Source organism: Rattus norvegicus, chromosome 19 (genome assembly GCF_021556685.1).
Source record: "Rattus norvegicus strain SHRSP/BbbUtx chromosome 19, alternate assembly SHRSP_T2T, whole genome shotgun sequence".
Lineage (NCBI taxonomy): Eukaryota > Metazoa > Chordata > Mammalia > Rodentia > Muridae > Rattus > Rattus norvegicus.
In genome coordinates this window covers 36800326-36826163 of record NC_141552.1, presented here as the reverse complement: position 1 = coordinate 36826163, position 25838 = coordinate 36800326, and the positions used below count along the sequence as shown (strand labels likewise).

Sequence of the window (25838 nt, the reverse complement as noted above, 5' to 3'; positions counted from 1 at the left end):
GTTGATCTGTGGTGTTATTTCTGTTTCGCAACCCCAGCAACTGAGGAGCCTTGGAAAGAAGCATGTGCGTCTATTACAGTGCTGCTCTCTGTGGCGAAGGGTGGTGTGATTATGTTTTGCCTTGACCCTGTTTAAGAAATCAAGTCAGACACTTTTTTTGTGGGGACTGGAAAGGATAGTCTTGGTGGAAAAGTAGTGGTATCTGGAATGGGAATAGGAGAGGTAAGTAAAATGAGCCTTTTTAAAACATTCAATTGCTTGGGAATGGAGAGATTGACCCAGTGGGTGCCCTTACTGCTTTTGTATAGGGCCAAAGTTCCATTCCCAGCATCCATGCTGGGCAACTCACAACTGCATGATACTCTAGCTCCAGGGAATCTGGCATCCTCTTCTGGCTTCCAGGGGCACTTGCAAACACACACACACACACACACACACACACACACACACACACACACACACGTGTGTGTGTGTGTGTGTGTGTGCATAAAAGATCAAATCTTTAAAAGAAATTCAGTTGTTTACAAGAAGAAAATGACAACTCATTTTATATTGTGCAACGCCAGTAAAGCAGAGGTGACTATAAGAGAGGACATGCACATACTGATGGGTCTGAGTAAGGTGCTTCTCTGGGAAGGTTGACGGAATAAAACAGTGACTAAGATCCTCCATTTGTCTCTTCCCATAACACATCAACAGTTCAGGTGTTCACATACCAAAGTCAAAGTGTTCTCATAAGTGTTCAGGAAATGTGGGGAGTCCAGACAGAGGGCTTGATTTCAGTGTGTGAAAAATAGTCTGAAGAAGACAGGTAGGGGATAAACAGCCAAACCCAAGTATCCAGAGTAGGGAGGTACCTTCCACACAGGAAGGGAGGGAGATCTAAATCCAGCCCTTAAATTTCAAGCAGTGTGTTTTTTCAACTCAGAAAATGCAAATATCTAGGAAGAGCATTGACACAAACCTTATAGATCTGAGGCAAGAACAGAGACTGCCCTAGCATGACAGAGAATGGGGATGTGGCTACCTGAGACTATCTCTCCACCAAACTTGTGATCTAAAAGCTTATAAAGACAATTTTCGAGATGAAGTGAATAAAGCTATGCTAAGGAATAAGAGGAAAATAAAAACCTGGACAGGAATAAAAGAGATGGCTCAAAAATCGCTATACAAACAAACCTAAATGGTCTAATATAAATTTGGTGCATAAAACATTCATATATTTACTATAAGAACTAAAATCAAATTAATTAGAATAAATCTTCATTAATATGTCGATGTAATCATTTGAATATGTTCGTCCCAGGGAGTGGCACTATGAGGAGGTGTGTCGTTGTTGGAGAAGGTGTGGCCTTGTTAGAGGAAGTACGTCACTGTGGGGGTGGGCTTTGAGACCCTCCCCTAGCTGTCTGGAAGATAGTCTTCTCCAGTTTGTCTTTGGAACAAGATGTAGAACTCTCAGTTCCTCCAGTGCTGTGCCTGTCTGGGTGATGTCCTGCTTTCTGCCATGGTGATATAATGGACTGAACCTTTGAACCTGTAAGCTAGCCACAATTAAATATTGTCCTTTATAAGAGTTGCCTCGGTTATGGTGTCTCTTCCTAGCAATAAAACCCTAAGGAAGACAATACATGAACAGTTTAAAGTGTGAGGAGGAATAGAGCATAGTGAGACACTTTTATGACTATATTTTTGCTTTCCTTTTGTTTGATCTTTGCTATCCATGCTGACTATATTACAAAACATATGGATATAATCAAAATCTCTATTAATAATGTTCATAGTAGCCAGAAAAGCAAAACTCTACAGTGAATGAACCATGGATAATTGATAAGAAATCAAAATGTGCCAGGTAAAATAGCACACAGAGCAGTCACACCAGCACTCCCTCCTCAGTTACCCACAGTGCTCTCTGTTAGCACCATCCCCCATACAAACTGCACTCAAACCTGTGTCAAGGCCTGCTTTCTGGGAATCAAACTCAAGACATCCTGAACATCTGTGACTCTTTTATTAACTGTCTATAAAAATTGCCATTTTTTCCTGGTGAGTTGGCCCTTTAGTCATAATTAAGGCTTCCATTTTTTTCTTCTACTGTATTAATTTATCCAATATTAATGTTGAGACCTGATTTCCTTTTGGGTATCTATGAGTTATATCTGGTGCCTTCCTTTTACTTTTAACTTATCTAGACCTCTGTGTACTTGCATTTACATTGCCTTAGAAGGAATCACTGATATACATGCAACACAGACATAGACACATAGACACATGCACATACACACACATTCACACACAGAAACAGATACAAACACACAGACACATACACACATACAGATACAGATACAGACACACAGACACATATACAGACACAGACACATACATATATATAGATACAGACACACACATACGAACACAGACACATAGACACAGACATAGACACACAGACACATGCACACATACACACACATTCACACAGAGACATAGATACAAACACACACAGACACATACACACATACAGAGACAGACACATAGACACATATACAGACACAGATACAGACACACATATAGATACAGACATATACACACATACAAACACAGACACATAGACACAGACATAGACACACAGACACATATACACTTACAGATACAGACACATAGACACATATATAGACACAGACATAGACACACAGACACACAGACACACATACACATTCATACACAGAGACATAGATACAGACACTGACACAGATATAGACATACAGACACACACACACACACACACGGTGACATGGGTATGAATGTTCCAAAAATATTGTATGCAGTTTTCTTACACACACTCTTGAACTTTGTGAGGAGCAGGGCGAGCCTCCTAATCAGGTCCACCATGTCTTTGGAAATGACTCTGGTCAGAGTGTGCTGTGTGGTTAAGGAGAGGGTGTCTGCATATTCTGCTGGCACCAAAATAAGAATCGGCCTTGCTCTTGCTCACCAGTTTTTCTAGAGAAGCAAGAAAGAAATGAGGGATTAGAGAGACCAAGAGCCACTAGCAGTTAAGTACAAAAAACCCCAAGAAAACAAAACAAAACAAAAAACCAAAAAACAGAACAACAACAATAACAAAAAAGCCAACACTAGAATCTGACTCATTACACACTGTTGGGTCACAAGAGCTTAGCAGAATACCGTTGGGGAGTCTTAATGTTTTTCCTTCTTAGATAACAAAGCACTCAGAGTTGTGGTTTCTAAAGTTCATCATCCCATGGATCTACCTAACTTAGCTGCTTCCTCAGCCTTCCAGCATTGTCAGACACTGGAAGTAGCCCATGGTCATTCTGCAGCATGGCCTCCCTTCCGCTAGGCTCTCTGTCTCTCTCTGTCTGTCTCTGTCTCTGTCTGTCTCTGTCTCTGTCTGTCTCTGTCTCTGTCTGTCTCTGTCTGTCTGTCTCTGTCTCTGTCTCTCTCTGTCTCTCTCTGTCTCTGTGTCTGTCTCTGTGTCTGTCTCTGTGTCTGTCTCTGGATGTACTGTCTCTGTCTCTCTGTCTGTGTCTCTGTCTCTGTCTCTCTCTGTCTCTCTCTGTCTCTGTCTGTCTCTCTCTGTCTCTGTGTCTGTCTCTGTGTCTGTCTCTGTGTCTGTCTCTGTCTCTCTCTCTGGATGTACTGTCTTGTGGATTCATCAACACTGACTTTATGGTTAAAAACATCAGGATATTCTCATCATCAAACCTGACAGAAGCCCATTTCTCATGTAGGTTTTCTCCATAAGGTTCCTCACAGCCTGCTGTGCTCCAAGAAACTGGATATGTCAACATTGCTATGTTTGAGAGCAATTCAAACAGAAAAACAGACAAATATACAGACAGACACTTAGAAACAAAATATCACAAAGTAGCACTGGCAGACCCCAGAGAGGATGCATGTCAAGTGAGAAAAGAAGATGAAGTTTTTTTTTAAATGGGAATGCTGGAGCTCCACCAGTCAGACTTGCTTTGGACTTTTCCCTACTCTGTATGGATGTCCAAGTGAGCATAGCAGTCTCACAGATGTTGGCCAGGATATTACATGTGCATGTTAACAAAGACATATACTTTCAAATGCAGCATCTATACCCATATGTATTTATAAAAATTTGCAATGAGCTATTTAAAATATAAAAATGCATATGCATGTGTATATTTGTCCTCTCTCTCTCTCTCTCTCTCTCTCTCTCTCTGTGTGTGTGTGTGTGTGTGTGTGTGTGTGTACGTACCCATGGAGTTTGGAAGAAGATGTGGGATTGTCTAGACCTGAAGTTATAGGTGGTTGGGAGTTGCCTAATGATTGTGCAAGAAACTCCTTTGGAAGGGCAGCAAGCACCTTGAGTGCTAAGCCATCTCTCTCATCCCTGAAATGAGCTATTAAAAAAAAATAGATTCAAGCTGGTTGAATAGAGAATGGCTGTGAGCAAGGGTTGCACACACCACAGGCAGAGAGAAGCAGGATCTCACAGAGTGGGCTGTGGAGCTAGGAGATGCATAACAAAAGGCAGAGAGAGCAGGCCAGGCTGTGAGCCCAGAGACTGAAATGTGACACCAGCACAGGGAGTATCAGCAGGAGCAGTGGAACAGGAAATAAAAATGAGACTGACAAAATGAACCTGGGCACAGGAACCTGAAACTGATCCCTGGCTGGGGGTGGGGGTTGGGGGGCGAGCTGGTGGGAGGAGGCTCCCATCTCATGTGAGGCAACACCGATCATTAGAGCCCTGAATTTGACACAGCTAAGAAACATGATACAAAAGGCACTTTGTCTAAATTCCACTAGGAATCTGTGGACTCAAATCAAGGCTGATGGGTTTGAACTGGAGTTGCTGCACTGTACCTGCCACACCCCACCGGGCATAGCCTGCCATAGGACACAACCCAGGGAGAGAGAGAATTCAAAAGCTTTCCCAACAGGGAAGAGAACAGTCTAGTATACATTTTTTAATCTATTGGACTAATATGTGACTTTCGTCTTTTGCTTACTTTTAGTTTGCATATTTACTTTTCTTTTTCTGTTCTTTGTTTCTGTTTGTCTGTCTTTTGATTCTTTACTTGCTTGTTTTCTGAAACAGAGTCTGCTAGGTGTCCTTGGTGTGCCCGGGACTCACTATATACATCAACTGTACATCAGGCAGCCTTTAACTTTGCCTGTCTCTAGCTCCTGAGTGCTAGGATTAAAGTCCCATGACCCCACACAGGTATCCCTTTTCTTTGGTTATTATAGTTTTCAATCTTTATTCTTTCATAAATATCTCTTACTGCTTTTGCTTTAGTTTTCTGTTTCTTGTAGATCTTAAGACCTATCACTTTGGTTTTACACCCATACTGTTGTTGACTTTCTACTGTTCCATCTCCTCCTTACCTATCCCTCCCTCTCTTACTCTTTCTCATCCCCCCTTCTTTTTTGCTTAACTCTGTAACCTTGCATAGCTTTAATTATCTTTAAGTCCTGAGGATGCTAAGAACAGCCTAGCTTCATGTTTTATCTGTTTCCACCTCTGTATTTTCCTTCAGTTGGTATAGACCTACTTTTCCACAGCTTGTGTCCATTCCAGCCTCACACATCAAATACTAGCTCAGTCCACACCACATGGTCCTTGTTCCTCTGCCCTCCACCAAGCAACTGTTATGACATTGGCATGGTGGATGTTGGGTTTATAAAAAGGTAAGGGAGAAGGAATATGTTTGGTGGAGGTGTAGTCAGGTATAGGGGAAGGGAATGACTCCGCAGGCCCATGCTGAGGTGTCTCTTCCCCCTGAGGAACCAGCTACACAGCTGTATAGTATAGAATAGAGTTTAGTCAGGGCAAGGGGAGGGGAGTTGAGAGGGTAGCAGAGACAGCAAAAGGCAGAGAGAGATGGGGGCGAGGGGGGAGAGAGGGAGAAAGGGAGGGAGGGGGAAAGAGGGAAGAGAGAGAGAGAGAGAGAGAGAGAGAGAGAGAGAGAGAGAATAGAGAAGTAGAGGCCAGCCATGAGCAAATGGAGAAGGGGGAAGGGAATGGGGAGGGGGGAAGGAGTGAGGGGACAGAGCAGGATCAAGAAGGCAAGAGCAGGATCTGGCAGAGACTCTCAGGAGACAGATGTATCAGGCTCCTGTCAGCAAGCACTTCTTGTTATTAGAAATACTGTCTGGGCTTGGTGTCTGCATGTGGGATGGATCCCCAGGTGGGGGCAGTCTCTGGATGGCCTTTCCTTCAGTCTCTGCTCCACTCTTTGTCCCTATATTTCCTTTAGACAGGAACAATTCTGGGTTAAAATTTGGAGATGAGTGGGTGGCCCCATTCCTTAAGCAGAGGGCCATGCCTAACCTCTGGATATGGTCTTGACAGGTTCTCCTCCCCTTTGTTGGGTATTTCAGCTAATGCCATCCCTGTGGGGTCCTGGGAGGCTCTTGCTTTCCTGGCATCTGGGACTTTCCGGTGGTTACATGCAGTTCCCCATCCCCCTATGCTACACATCTCTATTCAGTTTCCTGACCCTCTGTACGTCTCCCCGGTCTCCTCCATCTCCTCTATCTCCTCCCGTACCTGATTCTGCCCCACTTCTCTCCCAGTCCCTCCCATCCTCTACTTCCCTTGATTGTTTTGTTCCTCCTTCTAAGTAGGACTGAAGCATCCACTCTTTGGGTTTCCTTCCTCTTGAGCTTCATGTGGCCTGTGAGTTATATTGTAGGTATTCCAAGTTCTTTGCCTAATATCCACTTATCAGTGCATACACACCATGTGTGTTCTTTTGTGACTGAGCTACCTCACTCAGGAAGATATTTTCTAGATTTTTCCATTTGCCTGCAAATTTCATGAAGTCATCATTTTTAATAGCTGAGTAGTATTCCATTGTGTATATATACCCATTTTCTGTATCTGTTGAGGGACATCTGGGTTGTGTCCAATTTCTGGCTATTATAAATAAGGCTGCTATGAAGCTGACCATCAGGCTGATCAAAGGGACCCCAGTGGAGGAGTTAGGGGAAGGACTGAAAGAACTGAGGGGGACTTATCTGGCATCAATGGAAGGGGAGGCTCTTGGTCCTCTGAAGGCTTGTTGCCTCAGTGTAGAGGAATGCTAGGGCGGTGAGGCAGGGTAGGTGGGTATGTGGGGGAGTATCCTCATAGAAGCAGAGTAAGGGGGTGAGAGAGGGAGTTTGTGGATGGGAAACTGGGAAAGGGGGTAACATTTGAAATGTAAATAAATAAAATATCTAATAAAAAAAAGAAATCGGGATTCACCTGTTTTTTGCCTCCAAGCGAATGCATGTTAACATCAAAGACAAAGACAACCTAAGATCTAATGATGGAGAAGGCTTTTCAAAAAGTGGAAATCAGAAAGGAAGAAATTCTCTTTGTTCTGACAGACTTCAAATTAATATTAGTCAGCAGTCACAAAGAAGGTTACTTTATACTGATTGAAAGAAAAAGTCATCTTGAAGATGTGTATCAATTCTAAACATTCATGTATCAAAACATTAGCAAAACAAAAAAAGTCTTTGTTATTAAACAGATTAAACCCAAGGGAATTATAGTGGGTGACATTGGCACCCCACTGTCACCAATATATAGATTATCCTGACCAAAAACAGAGCACCATCGGAGGTAAATGACATTAATATAAGTCAAATGGATCTAATATTCTTCTGCAGATCATTCCTCCAAACGCTGATTCTTCTCAGCAGCTTATGAGACTTTCTCTATAATAGATAATGATACCCAAAGCAGATTTTAACAAACTTGGGAAAACTGAAGCATTTTTTAAAATTACATCTGGCAATGAAAGGAACCTAGAAATCAACAGCAAAAGAAACTAGAGAACATAAACTCATGGATATTGAACAACACACCTTTGGATGATGAATCGGTAATGAAATTGAAAAAGAAAATTGAAATTTCTCAAAAACTCAACACACTCAAACCTCATAGTCATGATGAAGGCTGTCCTAATAGGGATGTTTATAGCTACAAGTATGTGTGTTATAATTTTTGAGGTGTAAAATAGATCTCTAAACCTAGTCTAACGAGGTTTGAGAGAAAAACAGGACACTTTCCAGTGGACTTTTATATGGTTGGGAGCTTTCTGAGGCTTGAATAAGAGGAGGAAGTCCCTCGCTTTCGTCATCAGTTTCTCCATACCCGAGGAAGAAGGGGAAAAGGAGAATTTAGAGGCTCCATATAGTGTCTACTCACTAAAATATTGAATCGATCAGAGGAATATCAGTCTCCATCTTCAAGACTGCGTTTACTCCCTTCTAGGGCAGTTTCTTTCACCTTCCCATTCCTAGCTTTGTGTTCCTTACCAGACCATCCCAGCAACTGGCTTCAGGGACCTCATGAGCCTCTCAAACTGCATACTTCCTACCAGAGAGTTTTCTTTCTCCTCAAAACACCTTTAACTCTGTCTCCACCCCAGCTTTGCCTGACCAGTTTAAACCATCCCACCTCAGTATTGGTGCTCAGTGAGGGTCCACACTGGGACACTGGGGACAATGACATGGATCTGATACGAAGGTAATTGCTTATCTTTCCAAACAGTTAAATAAGAGTATCTTAGAATAACCTTGTTTGGAATTTTAATGGCAACAGTGTTCCTGACCCAAAAACTTAAACTGTTCCCTCCTTCCTTTTACACCTCTGTATGTCTCACCTTAACAATCTCTTGACTTACCAAGCAATCTCTGTGCTCTCTCCCAATCCCACTCATGCTACACACACCACTCAACTACAAACTCCCTCAACCTTCCCACACTGGTGCTCCCCCAACTCAGCTACACTTGTTCTCCTTAAGCCACAAAGTATTCTTCCTCATGATTACTAAACTATTAGATCACTTTCTTTACCTTTTGACTCTCCCTTGCCTGGTCTGGCCCTAACATGGTTTATACTGAACTCAACCAAAATGCAAGAAACCACACAAGACATACCCTATTGCCATCTAGAACACAACTCGAGAGTCAAGGCCCCTCCCACCTAGGACTACCAACAGGCAGACCATATTGCACTAACCAGGGCACTGACTCTAGCCTAAGGATCATTCCTGGTTATTGTTATTTGTGCAAACACCACCTCCTTGTGTAAGAGACATTGTAAGAGACCCCAGGTTTGTTGGGTTTGCAGTTTCTTATTGTTGAACACCATAACCAGATGAAGGGGATCCAGGCTGGCCAATATATGTTCAGTGACCTTATTCTTCAGCGATTAGTTCTGTGAAGCTTTCTTGGAGGTAAAAGAGTCCACTGCTCGCTGCCCAGAGACATCTCTGGACAACCTTTTTAACCAGGTCAAAGGGATCCAGAAGTCTCTTTTTAGCCTGGAAGAGTACTTGGTTGAGATTGCCTCTGGAAAAAGCATCTGTCTGGATTTTCTCTTGAATTTCTGCTTTCACAGGGCTGCACTTGATATGACTGAGTCTGTGCTTGAGAAGCTGATGGTGTGTCTTGATCTTTCACCATGTCAGCTGAATTAAATCACTGGTTTAGCAGCCCTAAGTACTTATAGCACACAAGGTAGGACCAGATATATTGACTTGGTTTTCCTGATTAGAATTGGATTAGGTTGTAGTGTTTTTGCTATCCTGCTTTAAGCTCAGGTTAGACCTTGCTACCAGCCTTGCCAGGTTCCCTCAGATCAGAGGAAATGGCCAGGCTCTTCTAAACCTTCCTTGGCTATCACATCCTTCTTTTCACTCCCAGCTCAGAACCCTAAATTTGCAGTCAACTTTAGTTGATCAGTTTTCTTCTCCTTGTTCATCCCCCTAAATCTACCCTCAGCTAATTATGTTTTTAATATCCCATCTGCTACCCTAGGCCCAGTCAGGGAAGCAGTAGATGGCCACTCTGCCCAAGATCTCATATGGCTGATGATTTTTTCTCTCCTAAGCCCTACCCCAAGCATAGCAAATATGTCTCTCCTCCCCTGCATCTGCTAGAAACCTGGAAATTCTGCCTATTCCACCCACCTCATTGGCTACTAGCATCTTTATTGATCAACCAAGAACCAACTGAGAACAGGACTTCAGTGTTCACATGCAGATTCCTGATCAAAACATCAGAACCACCCCTTATGTTAGGTGGTCTATCCTCCATTTGGCTTCACTCTCCAAATCCTCCAAAGATGGCATCCTCCAACCATTCTTGAGGGCAATTATCAGATGTTATATGTACCTATAATAATTTATTTTCATCATCACAATCATTAATACAGAACCAAGTAGAGACAGCATGGCAAATTTCACACGGTGATTTTTTTTCTTATAAGAATTTCTGCCTTGGTTCAGCTATTCATAGTTGAATCGATTTTCATGAAAGAATCTACATATCTGTATGAACATCAGGATGGTAACTGTACTATGATAATAATTTAGTCTTAGTCACAGAGAAGGAGTAACAAGAGCTCTTCTCTAGAATTTTATGCTTAAAAATGGGGGTGGGGTGGGGTTGGCATTTATTGGACATGCCCTTCTGAACCTCAAAATTCATGAATCATTGTTTATTGAACTCTGTCCACTTGACAAGGTTGTTGGCCTCCTTGAGCCCAGTCTACTCATGAGCAAATATCTGAAGATCTTGTCCTTCAATAGCTGGTGTTGGTCAAAGGGTGTAGTGTTCTCATGGGTGACTATGCACACACACATGTGCACATGGCCATGTGGTTGGCAGTCATGTTCCCAGTCAAGAGCTGAAAGTATTTTCACTTCCAGTCCATGTAGGCATTAGGTTCTCCCAGATGACCTTGGATGACTCCACCACCTTGGATGTAATCTTTTCTTCTACTTACCAGATAATCATGGTGTCCACTCAGCTGTTAAAGGGAAAGCCCTTGCTGGCACATTTGACATGGCCACAGAGGGGTCAGCATGGGCAATAGTCTTGGCAGTGTTGAATTTGATGGTGGTGGCAGGTCCATAAGGTAAGGCCTTTCTCCTTCTGGAACCCTTCCAACATTATCCTACCAGGGTGCTGTGCTGTATATAGCCACTCAGTTAAAAGATTTGGTTGAAGCACCCTCACTTGTCCTTTTAGACCTATATCATGATTAAAGATTAACCACTAACATTTAATCTAATTTGATATCAATGACAGCATTATAAATGATGTTATTTTAGTATTCCTCTGCCTTCTAGAAGCCTGAAGTTGTTTTCAGGGCATACAGCCTACATGCTCTGGTTATCCCAGAGAGAGAGTTTTTATCCCTCAGGCAATTGCCCACTTGGTCACTTGGGACTGGTCCCATGAGAGTGGATAATGAAAATGTGGGCTATATACCCATTGTATATGTGGTCTGTACCTCACACTTAAGAATAAAATTATGTACTTTTCAAAAAGATAAATGGAACCAGGTAAGAACATATGAAGTTTCTGCAGATGCAGAAAGACAATGATCAAAGGTTGAAACATCTTTAATGGTTGACTTGAGCTTTCAATAGCCATCTTTGAACCATCACACTGTAACTTCACACTGCACTATAAGTTACATGAAATTTGAAATAAAATAGCACACTTTAATTCTGCCTTACACTTTTAGTACTGCTCTTCCTTGCTTTCCTGCCTCCTTAGAGTCCTTCCACATTGGCACACAAACCAGCTGACTCCTGTTAGTTGGTAGAGGGCATCTACTGACTCAACACTAGTGAGGAGTAGGATATCTAGTCATTGTCTTGTCTTAACTTTAGAATCTTGGATGGATCAGATGAAGTCTTTTCCATGACCCTATTTCTCAGCAGCAGTAAAAGCTGATGACCTAGGTCCAGTACTATGCCTTGTTCATGCGATAGGTTACAGAACTTTACAACTTTTCTCTTGGCTGCAATAAGCCTTCATCTGGTATCTAAAGATTCCCCAATGTGGGCAGAGTATGGTTCCCTTATGGAAAGGGAGTAGTGCTGTTCTTCGTGCCTGAATCTCAGAAACAAATTTTATCCCAGTCTTGCAACATGTCCCCAGACTTATTCATAAACACCCGATAGACATCTGTGGAGGAGTCTGAGATGCATGCAAGCATCTTCTTGGGTCTGTGGTTCTCAGTCAACTTTAACTTCTTATTTACACCACACATTGCCTTTACCACTTAGAAAACTCTGATCATTCTCTTTACATTTATGAGAACATCTCCCTGGAAGAGAAATGTGAAACACATTCAAATCTGCTGTGAAAAAGTGACTTCTGGGCACAACAGCCCTCATCCTCTTAATCAGAGAGGCTAAGAATATCTGTAAGAGTCTTCAGGACCCTATAAGAGAACATTCAAGGGATTGCAGAGGGTCACTAGACCCTATTCCAGCCACTCTTAATTCTCTTACAGTCTCTGTGCAATTCTTCCAGAGTTGTATTGGGTTCATGGAGGTGCTAGATTATATATAGGGTGGACAGTTAACCAAAGGAGGTATTACATCTATGTAGTGATGGGGAAGTCTTCATTGGGAAAGGTATGTGGAGACACATCTGCTTCTAAGTAATCTTGCTAGTAACTCCTCATTTATGCTAATAAGTCAAATACATTCACACTCAGTTGTGAATCAAGGTACGCTCAATGGAATCGTCTCTCTGTCCCTCTTTTTTCTGTCTCTCTCTGTGTCTCTGTCTCTCTGTGTCTCTCTCTTTCTGTGTCTCTCTCTTTCAGTCTCTCTGTCTTTGTGTCTCTGTCTCTGTTTCTGTTTCTATGTTCTTTCATGCTCTATCTGGGGTGCATAGATGCTTGCTCATGTCTCCCATAGAAACTTTAACACAACACCCAGCATTTCCTTCATGCTCATCTTCCTTTAGTTTTCAGGGTATTTGTTTCTCTATCCATCTCCTGTAGAGACCTTCTTATGGTGCCTCTCTCTTCATCTGTCCCCGTCTGAGACACGTAGATTAATTTTGAGCCAAAGACATTGCATTAGTCAGGTTTCTATTGGTACAATAAAGACCAGGACCAAAAAAATAATAATTTGAAGAGCAAAACGTTTATTTGGATTGTGTATTCTGAGTGATAGTTCACTAATGGAAGCTAAGGCAAAAACTCATGGTAGGAACCTGGAAGGAAGAACTGAATCAGAAGCCGTGGAGGAATGCTCACCATAGGTTGTTCAGCTTGCTTTACTATACAAGTCAGGACCCTCAGCCCTAGGGTAGCACCACGCATAGAAGGCTGAGCCCTCCTACTTCAATCATTAACCAAGAAAATGCCCTACAAACTTGCCTACAGGCAATCTGATGGAGGCATTTCCTCAAGCTTCTCTGTACTCACATGAACATACACAAAACAAAGAAACAAGAAAATAAATAAAATAATAAATAAAAAGAACTAAAACTTCCCCAAGACAGACATTGACTCAATTTTGATTTTCAAAATAATGTTTTATTTTACAAGTTGAAGCAATAAGGTTAAGTATTTTCCCTTTAATGCATTTGTACAAAATACCATGTGATGTTATAGTCTCAAAGACAAGAAGTGTTATTTCTTTACAAAAACTTCTGTGGAATAATTCCCCTTTGGCTTCAGGTTCTCAAACATGGCTGACCCTCCTGGTCAGAGCTCAACATGTTTCCAGTGGGATGGTTCCTCTGCTGCCTCCTTGGCCTTGAGCTCAGACCAAAAAGCCACTTCTTTGTCCTTCAGCCTCTGGGCTGCCTGAGTTGAGGCACCAATCTTCAGGTACCCTTCCTTCTGGTCATATTCTGGCCAATGGGGCAGCCCTCCCCCATTAGGGTTCCTGTGAACAGAATTAAAAGAAAAAAAAGAAAAGTAATTCACCACAGCAACTGTGCTGTCCCCATGGTCCTCTGAGAGTTTTCAAGAAAGCCTTGGTGGATCTCTGCCAGGAAGCTACCTTGCACACCTATGCCAATTCTCCACCTCCTAGGTCAGCCTGCTCATGTTTAGAAACTCCTAGGTTATTTAGACCTTAGTTCTCCTCCAAATCCTCACACATTAAAAGCTGATGCTCAGCTAACACTTCTGTTAAGGCTAATGGAGGCATCGAGAGGTGTTACCTACTTGGGAGAATTGGGTCACTGAGGGTCTGCTCTGCACCATGTTGGGACTCCAGTCTTTTATCTCAGTACTTCCTGACTACACACATGTGTTCGCACATGTGTTCGCCTGTGCGTGCGTGCGCGCGCGCGCACACACACACACACACACACACACATCCCAAACAAAGAAAGAAAGCAAAACAAAACACGACAAGTAAGTCAGTTTCCTGACTGCCAGGAAACCAGGAGCTGGTTCTCACCGGAAGCCAACACAGTCCCCTTTGTCACAGGCTCACAGTGAACATTTCAAGAGAAAGTCAGAGTCAAAAATCAAGCCTTCATCCTTGAACTTGATGAACCTTGGGTATTTTGTCTCAGCAGTGCAAAGATGTTAACACATAGAATTACTACTAAAAGAATTACTAAAAAGTGGATCTCTCTGAGATTAACCCCCCAATGTGGTGTTTCTGAAGAATTGTGTTTTAAAAACCTGGGTTGTAAAGGAGTTTGGGAATGTTTGTAGTGTGTCGTATAAAGTGCAGAATGCAGTGGGTGGGGCTCAAGAGGGATTCTAGTAGGTTTTAGTAGGTAAAGAAGCCAAGTTCGTGATGATTCAGAAGAGAAGGGCATCTGGATTAATGGCCATTCACACATGACCACAACAGATTTACTTGTATTTGTCCATTCTGATATTGTATGGGTTACTGAGTTTAAGAATGATAGAGTATTCACTGGGGGAGGACATTCAAAGATACTCTAGCATCTAGGTAGGTTTATTTTCTTTTGTTGTTGTTGTTCTTGATTATATTTGCAATGAGATTTATAAGCAAAAACAACAACATGAAGATTAGAAAAACACAATCTTGCCAAACAACAATAAAAAAAAACCCAAATAAACCCACAAAAACCAACCCTCTCACAACCCGTACCACTGTAGCCAAGAACTATGACTAAGGCTGTGTGGAAGGAGAGCACTATTGTTAAGGAGTCTGCTTCATTAAGAAGCCAGAGTTTCAGGCACCAAATCAAAATGAAAGCTCCTCCCAGGACTTCTCAGGAGTTGGGAAGAACAAAGTTCACAGGCTTGAAACTAGCCTAAAAGTTTCGTTTCCCTTTGTTCTTATTCTTCACCCACCTTTGCCCCTGACTTTTTTTGTCATTTATATTTGCAACTGTTTCTCTATTTCTATACCACAGCCATCATAGACATATAATGTGAAGACATAAACTTCTTCCAGAGGTTCTTCTTTGAGAAAGTTACACTGTAGGTTCCTGCCCCAGGGTTGCCTGGAGAATTAATTCTCTGATATTTTTTCCCTTCATGTTCAAACACTCAGAGATTATTGCAGATGATGACCCACAGTATCTGGTGACACCTGATGCTGTAGGTCAACCTTGGTGTTGTCCAGATGGGTGTGGTTTTGCAGGCATGCAGAGTGCAAGTGCAGTGAAGTCATCAAAGCTTCTGCATAGATTGCAAAGGAAAGAGGTGGAGGCCAGCAAGTGTGTGGAAGGTTTGAACTCCCTGCCAGCAGCATTAAAAATTATGATGTGTAAATCTGTGAGAGGAAAGTTGATGTGACTCTGTATAGAGAGACTAATAAGTTACAAGTGCCAGGACTTGAACCTTCTACCTAGGGTATGTTCACGCCATGAGCACAACCTACCCTAGCGAGACTTTGGGAGCCAAAGACTTTGGGGTAAGGACTTCCTAAGCCTTTTAGACATGAGGAATTACTATCAGCCCTATTGAATTTGATCCTCAGCTGAAAGTACTCCTGGGACATGGTGGGAACTCTAAAAGTTGGAAGAAGCTGATTCTAAGGGACATAACCCTGATGAGTGTCTTGGGACCCTCATCTTTTCTTCTGTCTCTACTGTCTGACTGCCAGTGAGCTGGAGAGACAAAGAGATCCATCCACCACATTACCCCACCATGCTCCACACTGACAAACAACTTGAGCAAGTAGGTCAAATAACCAAGAATCGAACCCTCTGAGTCTGTGAGCCATCCCTTCTTTTTTTAAAAATATTTATTCATTTAGTACACTGTAGCTGTCTTCAGTGGGCATCGGAGCTCTTTACAGATGGTTGTGAGCCACCATGTGGTTGCTGGGAATTGAACTCAGGACCTCTGGAAGAGTAGTCAGGTGCTCTTAACCGTTGAGCCATCTCTCTAGCCCCCATCCCTTCTTTTAAGCTAAACTATCTCAAAAGCTCTGTCAGAGTTCCCAATCTGATTACTTCATTGTTGGAGTGCTATGTCACAGGACAGTCGGACGGCCACTCAAACATTACAAGACACTCCTCTCCAACAAGTCTGACCATAACCCATCCCCCAGATATGTCCCTTCTCTGGCATAAGACTCACCCATTCCGAGCAAAGTTGGCCCAGTATTTCATCACCATTTTGCTGAGATTGGTCTCCTCTTCTGAGGCGCCATCTGTGGGGAAGAAAGAGTAAGCTTCAGCTACTTACCAAATGGGCTTCTTGTTTGTTTGTTTGTTTGTTTGTTTGTTTGTTTGTTTGTTTAGCAGTCACATAGTAGGAGTGATTCTGATCATTGCCATCATCTTGGGAGCTTGTTAGAAGTTCAAAGTCTTAACTTTTCCACATCTTACTATATTAGAACCTACCTTTTAAGAAAATGTTGGCTGATAGTCTAAATTCAAGTTAAGAATAGCTTCACATGGATTGACTTCCTTTGTCACCCATGCACACATGCCTGACTCAAACCTCACAACTGTGAGTTTCCTCAGTCTTCATAGGGTTGCTGACTCTTGGGTCTTTTCTTAATTTCTCTCTCCAAAGTTCCTAAGATATCACCAAATAGGGAGAGGTCCAGAGAGGCTGATAGCTTTGGAAACATGAGTTAGATTGCTAGTTATACGTAACTACAAGAAGCAATGCATTGAAGACAGCTGGGAAAACCTCCCTTAAGTATTACATTACACATTGGTGCTGGAGAGATGGCTCAGGGGTTAAGAGGACTGGCTGTTCTTCCAGAGGTCATGAGTTCAATTCCTGGCAACCACATGGTGCCTCACAGCCATCTATAATTGGATCCAAAGCCCTTTTCTGGTGTCAGTGACAGTGTGTTCATTTACATAAAATAAATAAATAAATCTTTTTAAAAAATTATCACATTACACAAGATGGCAAATATATGACCCAACTCTATAGGCAGACAGACAGACAGATGGGTAAAACATGATAGACCTTGTTCAGAGTTAGAAATGAAATGTTTTCTCACTTATATCCCAGCCTGCTCTTAGGGAAGGAAAGTCCATCAGTGGCACCCTTCTCCCAAACTGGAACGTGTGGTTGGCCTATGATCTCTCTTACTGATGTTATAGACCATGATTCTGAGAGTAACTATGGCTGAGGACACATGAACAGAAGCTTCCTTCATGTGTGTGAAGGCTCAGGACTGTCAACCCAGTTAAAGAGGGTCTAGAAAGCTAAACTGGGGAGAAAAGGAGAAACTTGTACAAGGTTGTCAAGCTAGGACCCAAATTCAGGCCTCTAAATTCCAAGACCACAGGCAGCAAAGAGAGACATTACCTTTTAAAAATGGAGATCCAAATACTGAGAAGATTTCATCACCATGGTCTCCGATCACTGTCTTGGGCCTCATGGCTGATACAAAGCTTGGGCGATACTCAAATTCATACATGAAGGTGGGGGCTCCAGCATCTGTGGAGCCATGGATTCATTGCAGAGCTCACCTGTGCATGGTGCCAAGATCCCAAACCTTGCACTAAGATCCCTGTTTATGTGCACAGTGTTTCAGGGAAGCCCAGAGACTTGATCAGGACTGCACATCTAACTGGTCCATTTGGAATAAAAGCAGTTAAAAACACAAATATGTGCATAAATTGAACAAGCATTCTTTCAAGGAATTGCAAAGCTTGGATTTTGTGTTTCATACCTCGCTTCTTCCTTGCTCAGGAAGTATTAAGCCTTAAGATGAAAGGTGGCATCAAAGAAAGAGGCATCAAGGGAAAGAGAACTTGTCTCTTGACTTCCTCCTTCTCTTCTCTGTCTCCACTCTCACCACCAGAGATCATGTCCCTGGTTCAAGATGCTCCAGCGTTCTCTTCCTCACAGAACAAGAGGACTTGCAGAAGAGAAGAAGATGGAAGGAGACAGAAGGTTTATTTCAAGAGATTGTAGCCAAGCCTGGGCTAGGTTCCCAGCATTAGGTCAGGAGGCATAGCAACCTCCAGTTGATTGTAGCCAGGGTACAAAGCACTCACAATATTAACCACCAAGGAGAAAATAAAACCCCAGGAGCAACTGAGAGAAGAGCTTCACATTCAAGGAAGGACCAACCAAACCTACATCCAGTGTCTCAGAGGAAATCTCATGGGCAGGGAGAGCAGGGTGATATCAGCAATGTGCTGGAGGAAAGTAACTCTCAATTTCAAGCACTGTGCTTAGGACAAGGGCCCCTCAGAAGAGAGGGAGACATAGTAGTTCTCCTAGCCAGAGGCTGTGGATCTCATTGTCTCTGGACCTGCCCCACAGGAATGGCTAAAGCAGGTCTTTTAAACTAAAGTTCCAAGATAGCAATAAATAACGTGAGATATCAAGCCATATTGGTAAAGATAGCCACAGACAGGGCACCCTAGGATTCTAGTAACAATACAAAGTTTTATCCTTCACATTTTGAGGGGCCATCAGAAAATTCCCGCTAGTGATTATAGCTGGATAGCCCATTAACTAATGTACTTACAATAAATGGCCACCCAAATGATATGTGTGTGTGTGTGTGTGTGTGTGTGTGTGTGTGTGTGTGTGTGTGTTTTCAGGGGCAAAAATATAGGGTTCTTACCCAGAATCAATGCTACACTATTACTAGCTTAATATAGTCTGATGGAAGAGGTACAAAAAAACCCCTAAGGGTAGACAGGAAGCAAAACCATTAAGTAGAAATACAACATAAATACAAAAAAGATACAAAACATGCCCTTACATAACAGCAGAAAGCCCCGTAGGAAGACACCAAGAAAGGAGGGAGATGTCCACAGAACAACCAAATAACAACTCCAAGACAGTGCTTGTAAACCCTTGCAATCAAATGTCATCTTCTGAAGTACAAGAGACAGTCGGAAAGCATGTTTAAACAGCACAAGTATAGGCTCTCACAAAACCCCTTATCTCTAAAGAGGTACATAGATTAGAAATAAATGAATGAAAATAGCTATTGTATATAAAGAAAAAATAGAGAGAAGTGGTAGCTGCAGTCATATCAGACAGAAAGCTGAGTTCAAACAATGCAAGAATCTGGACCTGGTAGCTCACACTTGTAATCCCAGTACTTAGGTTGAGGCAGGAGGATTGCTGTAGATCTGAGGTCAGTTCTAAAATGTAAGTTTTAGAAAAGTTTAGGTTACAGAATGAGAACTTCCATAAAAGCAATAGCACCACCACCACCACCAACAACAACAAAAACAACAATGACAACAACAAAAACCAAAAAACTAAAAAAAAAAAAAACCCTATGAACTGAGATAGATTCAGAGCATCAATGGCTGTCAATCACTCACAACACACCAATGGCAAACAGACACAGCACACAACAATGGTAAATACAGACACAACATCAGAGCCATTAGATAAGCATAACAACTAATAGGTTTCCCAAAGGGAGACATAGTGCCCAGTAGACTCTAGTCAGCTGGCATATTCTTCCCAAGGAAGCCTCCTTGTCTGGAAACATTAGGTGCAACTGAAGAGCTCTCCAATCTGTGCCTATTCAGTCTGCTGGCCGAGCTTGTCACATGAAGGAAGGACACACCCTAGACAACAAGACAGGGAGAACTGTAGACAGAAGAGAACAGCAGTGGCAGAGACAGCTGAACTGCAAACGTGGGCACAGCTCACCAGCCTGAGAACAGTCAGGGTGGGAGGAAGATTTTCAGAATTAACGAGGGCAAGGGCTGGGATGACATGAAAGGGGGCAGGAGCTAGAGAAGAAGAGCATGCCAGATTGCTGACGAGTCTTCAGTGACAAGTGTCTCAACCCCTAGGTCAGAACCTGTAACACTAGCCAGTATTTAGGGCTAAGGAATCCCAACCTCCTGACTTTACAGAACGTAACTGAATGCCATATATGTACAAGCACCCACAAGAGCATTATTCTGACTGTCTAGAGGATTCAGTGTCGGGAAAGAGGAGTTGGAGAGAAGAAAGGGATGAAGACAGGAAATGATGTCCTGTCTTTCTACTGGAGATGGACTCTGCAAGTTCTGTCTCCCCACTGTTAGGCATTTCATCTAAGGTCCTTCCTTTTGAGTCCTAAGTGTCTCTTATCTCCCAGGTCTCTTGTACATTCTAGAGGGTCCCCTCACCTCAGTTAAATTTAATGATACATTTTTAAAAATCCCATAAATTGACCTGAAACATGAGAGAAGGAGACCTCAAGACCTTTGGGGCTCCAAGACATCAGATGTGTAAATAAATGAGCACATAAGGAGACTTCCACACATGAAGCACAGAAAATATTTTCAATAAAAACATGGAAGAAAATACCCCAAAATCTAAAGAAAGATGCCTGTCAGCATACAAGAGTCCCACCAAATAGAAGACAAGGATCTACTGAATAGGGGTAAGTAAAGAACTCTCCATGCCATGTTATAACTGAAGTGGTGAAAAAAGCAGAAAAAATGATATTGGATGATGTAAGAGAGAATGCATAAAGGAAGGCCACTTGGGTTTAGAGCTGATTACTTAACAGAATCTGTTCAATCCAGGAAAGATAAGAAAGATGGATGTCTGGTTCTGAAGGACCACAGCTGCAAACTCAACCAACTTTCCGGTATAGTTAAAGGAAAACCCGGAACCTTCCCTTACAGGAGCAGGCTAATGGAATTAATGAGCACTAAGATACCTCGTAAAGGGGTACATTAAGGAATGCTTCAGACGGAAGAGAAGGATGAACACATCAAAGGGACCACGGGAGCAAAATAGAAGTGCAGTCGGCAAACAGGAAGCAAAACACAACCACAGAAACAGAAACGGGAGGCATCGACCTTTGAAAATAACACCAACGCTCTTTATTATCCAAACAAAAAGACGTCACTAGCAGCTGGTCTAAGAAGACAGAGTCCATCTTTTTGCTGCCTCCAGGAAAACACACCTCCTATCATGTTTTAAGCAACTGAAACCTGGAAAGCAAAAGGTCCAGCTATTCTGATATTAGACAAAATAGACTTTGAACCAAAAGGAGTCAGAAGAAACAAAGAAAATCACACCATACTGATCACGTTGAACAATCTACCAAGAGGACATTTCAATTGTAAACATTGTGCCCAAAACAAGTACACCCAATTCCTAAAACAATTTCTGTTAGGTATAAGCTATATATTAATCTTAGCACAATAGGTAACATTAATTAATACCCTATCCTCACTGATGGGCAAGTCATCTGGAAAAAAGAAAATGAAACAGAGATGCATTAAAGCCAAATGAAATCAGAATTAGATGCTTAGAGGCAACTCACTCAAACACTTCAGGAAAAACACTCTCATGGAATTCTTCTAAAGTGGTTCATAGTTTAGGACACAAGTCAAGAATTCACATACATAAGAAAATTGAAAAACTTTGTGTATTGGAATAAAGTTAGGAATCAGCAAGAAAAAGTATATAGAATGCTATGACTCATAATGATTAAGCATCATAAAATTCAATGATGAACGGATCGTTGAAAAGTCAAGGAGGAGTTGGAAATTACCCCTCATACTGAATAGAATGAGACCACAGCATACCAAAGCCTATTAGATAAAGTAAAGACAGTCCTAAGGGAAAAGCTCTTTAGCTCCAAATGCCTACAGTAAAAATGAGAAAGGGAAGATCAAGACAGCTCAGCAGGTAATGATGCTTGAAGCACACAATGGGAATTGAGTTCAACCTTCAGAACCCAGGAAATGTGGAAGGAGAGAAGCAACTCCTTGTCCTTTGATATAAAGAAGCAATCATGGCACCTGTGAGCTATGGCTCCTGCTGGGTCAATACACATCTGCCTTTCCTTTCAGGAAAAGGAGCCTAACGTGCTCCTTCTCCTTGTTCTCCAGAGCTCTTCAGTTGCAGCTAAGATGAACACACGCTGGGCAGCTCTCCAGATTGAGGTCCGCATTTTCTCTACGTTAGCTTCTTACCTCCCAATGGTGTTCTCTGGGAATATCTGCTAAATTAAACTGTATCTGGGCCTTTTCTTCATAGATCTTTACTAACAGAGAAGGTAAAACAGCATTGTTGACCATCTGGAAACAACTTTTGAGGCCTGATCTCAATAGCTTTCATATCTACTGATGCCAAAGGGTAGGCGTGTCAGAGACCTAGGAGTTCGACTTGTAGTCATCTCCCATCTGACGCCTGAAACTCACCTCTGTGACTTCGAGACACCATCACTGATGGGACACCAAATATCACATCTGCAACCAAGTCCTTGAACAGGTCTTTCCTTTCGGCAGGGTCATCTGTCCCTCCTAAATACTTCTCAGAAGCCATTGGAATCATTTTCTCAGAGATTTTCTGAAGTGGATCAGAAAGTGACCATCTCACTGGGTGAGAATGGGGCTCCTGCAGTCAGTTAAGGATTCACTAAACTACCTCAGTGGTTACCACATCCTCCAGGTGTTGCTCATGGAAGTCTGGAATAAACCCTTTAGCTTTTTAGCTTCACCTTCTCTTGACATTGGTGTTAATGAATTGCTGTTTGAGTTTAGGTACCTACTCTGTGCACTATGTGACACTGGCTTTGGTGGAAGAGACCCACATGCCTGAAGAGACCTCATATATTAAAAAATTGTTTGTTAGTGGACATTCTTTTCAACTGTCCCTACAGAAGAACATGGATTGCTTTTTTTTTAAAATCTCACCCCTGGTAGAAAAGTAGTTTATTGCTATTTAGTCATGTTTACTGGGGAAAATCCATAATTTATATCCACACAACAAAGTTCAGAATTAACCTTTCTTGAAAAATGAAACGAAGAAAGACATGGGTCATATGATTTGCTAGTTAGTAATTTCTCTTTAAATTTACAAAGCCTAGAATATCTATTAACCTATAGATCACAGTAGCCCATATGCCATAAAACCAAAAGTAAAAAATAACTGTAAGAAATCTGGTCTCTATCTATCTAATTTGCATCCAAACATCTCCATAAGTAAGACTTATGCCTCCCATGCCTAAATGTTTGTTTGTGATAGTCTCCATGGTCTTGGTTTGGCTAACTATAAAAATGAATCTTTTCCTCTAAAACGTATCCTGAACTCAATTGAATATTAACAGAGGAGTCACAAGTGTGGGTTCAACACAGCTGGATGGTAAAGCAGGTAAATGAAAAGAGTAGGAGCTTAAACATAGGTTTTCCACCATCAAACTGGTCTGTAATTGGAGAACATCACCAACCTTCTTTCCTTCTCAATCAATTCCCACAGTTCCCTAGAGTCTTACCAGTGTTGGGTAGGACTTCCACAAGAGGGAATTGGCTGTTTTCTGGTCCAGTTTGCCTTCGGAGAGTGGATAGCCCATAAGCTGTTAATCAAATGATTAAGCGTTGTGAATCATGGAGAAGTAAAAAGAGCCAAAGGCCAACCAAGGAAACCAAAGTGGACTGAGGTGGAGTTGGGGGTCTTGACAGACATGGGAGTTTAAAATGTTGAGAAAAAAGTCAACAAAACCAATGTCCATATAAAAAGGAATATAAGTAACACAGAGAGGACACATAATAAAGGTATTGATCACATTGAAAGCTACAATGTTCCTCAAGGCAGTGGGGGAACATTCAGGCCAGGGTCATATAGAAGCTAAGGGCTCAGAGACAGAAGACATAGGCCATGCCCCACCGGTCACAGACTCAACTGCAAGAGGAAGTAAAACCAAACATTATGTCTGTGTCTCTATGTTCCTATGATGCCCTCTGTGGTCTTTCTCTGTTGGGGAACCTTACTATTAAGGTATCAGTCCCCTATCTCCCCATGACTGAGTGGCTTTCTGAGGTCAGTGTGAAATAAGGGACTCCCTGCCTCTGTCTGTCTTTGTCTGGACAGTGTCCCTGGACACCGGTGACTGACTTGGCTGAAAAGAGACCCTATTCAGAGCTCTCTGCAAGGCAGCATAACTCAGCATACATGTCCCACTCTGGCTCCTAGCCTGCATGATAATTAGATGCTGTATCAATCAGTCCTTTCTGTTTCCTTGATGTCATGGCCAATTAGCCCTTTCCTCTCATACCCCTAAAAAAGCCCATATGTACCCTATCCCTGAAACAATAAAGTAGACTCATCTCAATGCAGAGGCCATTCCATTGATACTCCTGACCCTATGATCCCTGCTATCCACCTCTGCCCACTTTCTCCTGTCAGGCTGTTAGCCAACAGCTTCTAGGGAGAAAGGGAGAGGACACTCCTGCACAACTCTGGGAATGTGCTGGCCCAGTCTACATTTACACTCAGAGATCTGCTCTAGTTTCCTTCTAACATGGAAGCCACACGCCAGACTGATACCAGGACCCTAAAATGGTTTCTTGTGAAGGCTCATCATTTCCACTAGAAAGCTTGGTGGTGCAGCCAGGGCCCTGAGTCACTGGAGTGGCTACTTTAGAAAGTTTCCAATTATTAATCCCTTCTCTGGCCCAGATATAAATTAGCACTTCAAAGCGCTTCATCAAGAACTCTCAAAACGGGGTTGGGGATTTAGCTCAGTGGTAGAGCGCTTACCTAGGAAGCGCAAGGCCCTGGGTTCGGTCCCCAGCTCCGAAAAAAAAAAAAAAAAAAAAGAACCAAAAAAAAAAAAAAAGAACTCTCAAAACAAATTTACTTGAAAAAGTTTTAAGCCTCTCTGAATGGTAGTCATCTGGGTGCATAAGCCTGGATCAGAGCAGGGAGGATGATGGTTGCGCCTCTGTGGAGTGTATCTAAGAGGTCTGTGCATCCTCACCATTGGAATGATCCAGCCAAACTCTTGCTTGTTGATGCCCACTATGTAGGGGACCGTGTTGAAACTCTTCTCAGCCAGGATCTCTTCTGGTGTCTTTGACAGCACCACTCCATCAATCACAGTAGGTAGGAAGGGATAGCTCTGAGGAAGACAGAAATTTAACCTCTATGTAGTATTCTGCCGTCTGTTACATCTGTGCCCTCTCTGGATGTCTGAGAGCTTTGCCAGCACAAAGAACCCTGTGACTACGGCCATGAAACTCAGTATCTTAAAATGGACAAAGTCTAGGATTCTCTAAGGAGTCAGTACTGCCAAGATGATGGTGGTAGGGAAGTCAGGAGGCTGGTTTGCATTCCAAGAAAAATATATACCATAAAAAAGTGTGTCTCAAAGCTCAGACTATATGTTGCATTAAAAATATCCACGTATATGTTAATTTGGGTTGATATGTTAGTTTGCGTTAATTGGATTATTGTAGAGAAGTCTGTACACTTACTGAAAACACTGAATTAGTAAATGCTGAGCTATATCTCCAAGGGGATTAAGAGTTCCTGGGAGCCTCTGGCCACACAACTTCCAACGTCCTTCTTACTGAGTTAGTTTGTATTTAATGACACCTTATAGAACACATATCTCTTACAAATTATTAGTTAAACATCAAATTCATTTATAACAAAGAAGTGTTTGGGAAAGGATGTTTCTGACCACAGTCTAAGCGAGTATACATTTCTTCGGTTTCTGTTTTACAATCCTGCTTTTGTCTTTCTTTGTCTTTTATTTTCATTTTTTTTCTCTTTCCTCTCCTTTCCAATCTTTATCACATGATCACTCCTCAGAATAACACCCTTCCCTCTGCTTCCTGACAGCTTTCACAGATGCAAAGTCTCTGTGTTCTCTTTTGGATGCACTGTGATGTTGCCTCAT

At 42.2% G+C, this 25838-nt stretch overlaps 2 protein-coding genes across 4 annotated transcripts in view; one reads left to right on the top strand and one right to left on the bottom strand.

The window, feature by feature from the left end:
- Positions 1-25838, top strand: part of LOC134483626 (carboxylesterase 1C-like) — a 117562-nt gene that overhangs the window by 41865 nt on the left and 49859 nt on the right.
- The window catches only part of Ces1dl1 (carboxylesterase 1D like 1), a 32081-nt gene continuing 19569 nt past the window's right edge, over positions 13327-25838 (bottom strand). For all 3 annotated transcript variants that reach the window (XM_087594044.1, XM_087594043.1, NM_001013889.1), the window contains 6 exon segments: positions 24915-25055; positions 23430-23510; positions 22357-22504; positions 17531-17662; positions 16337-16409; positions 13327-13703 (listed from right to left, as the gene is read on the bottom strand). In XM_087594044.1, the coding sequence (XP_087450170.1) occupies positions 13520-13703; positions 16337-16409; positions 17531-17662; positions 22357-22504; positions 23430-23510; positions 24915-25055 (759 nt within the window). In that variant the 3' untranslated portion in view covers positions 13327-13519.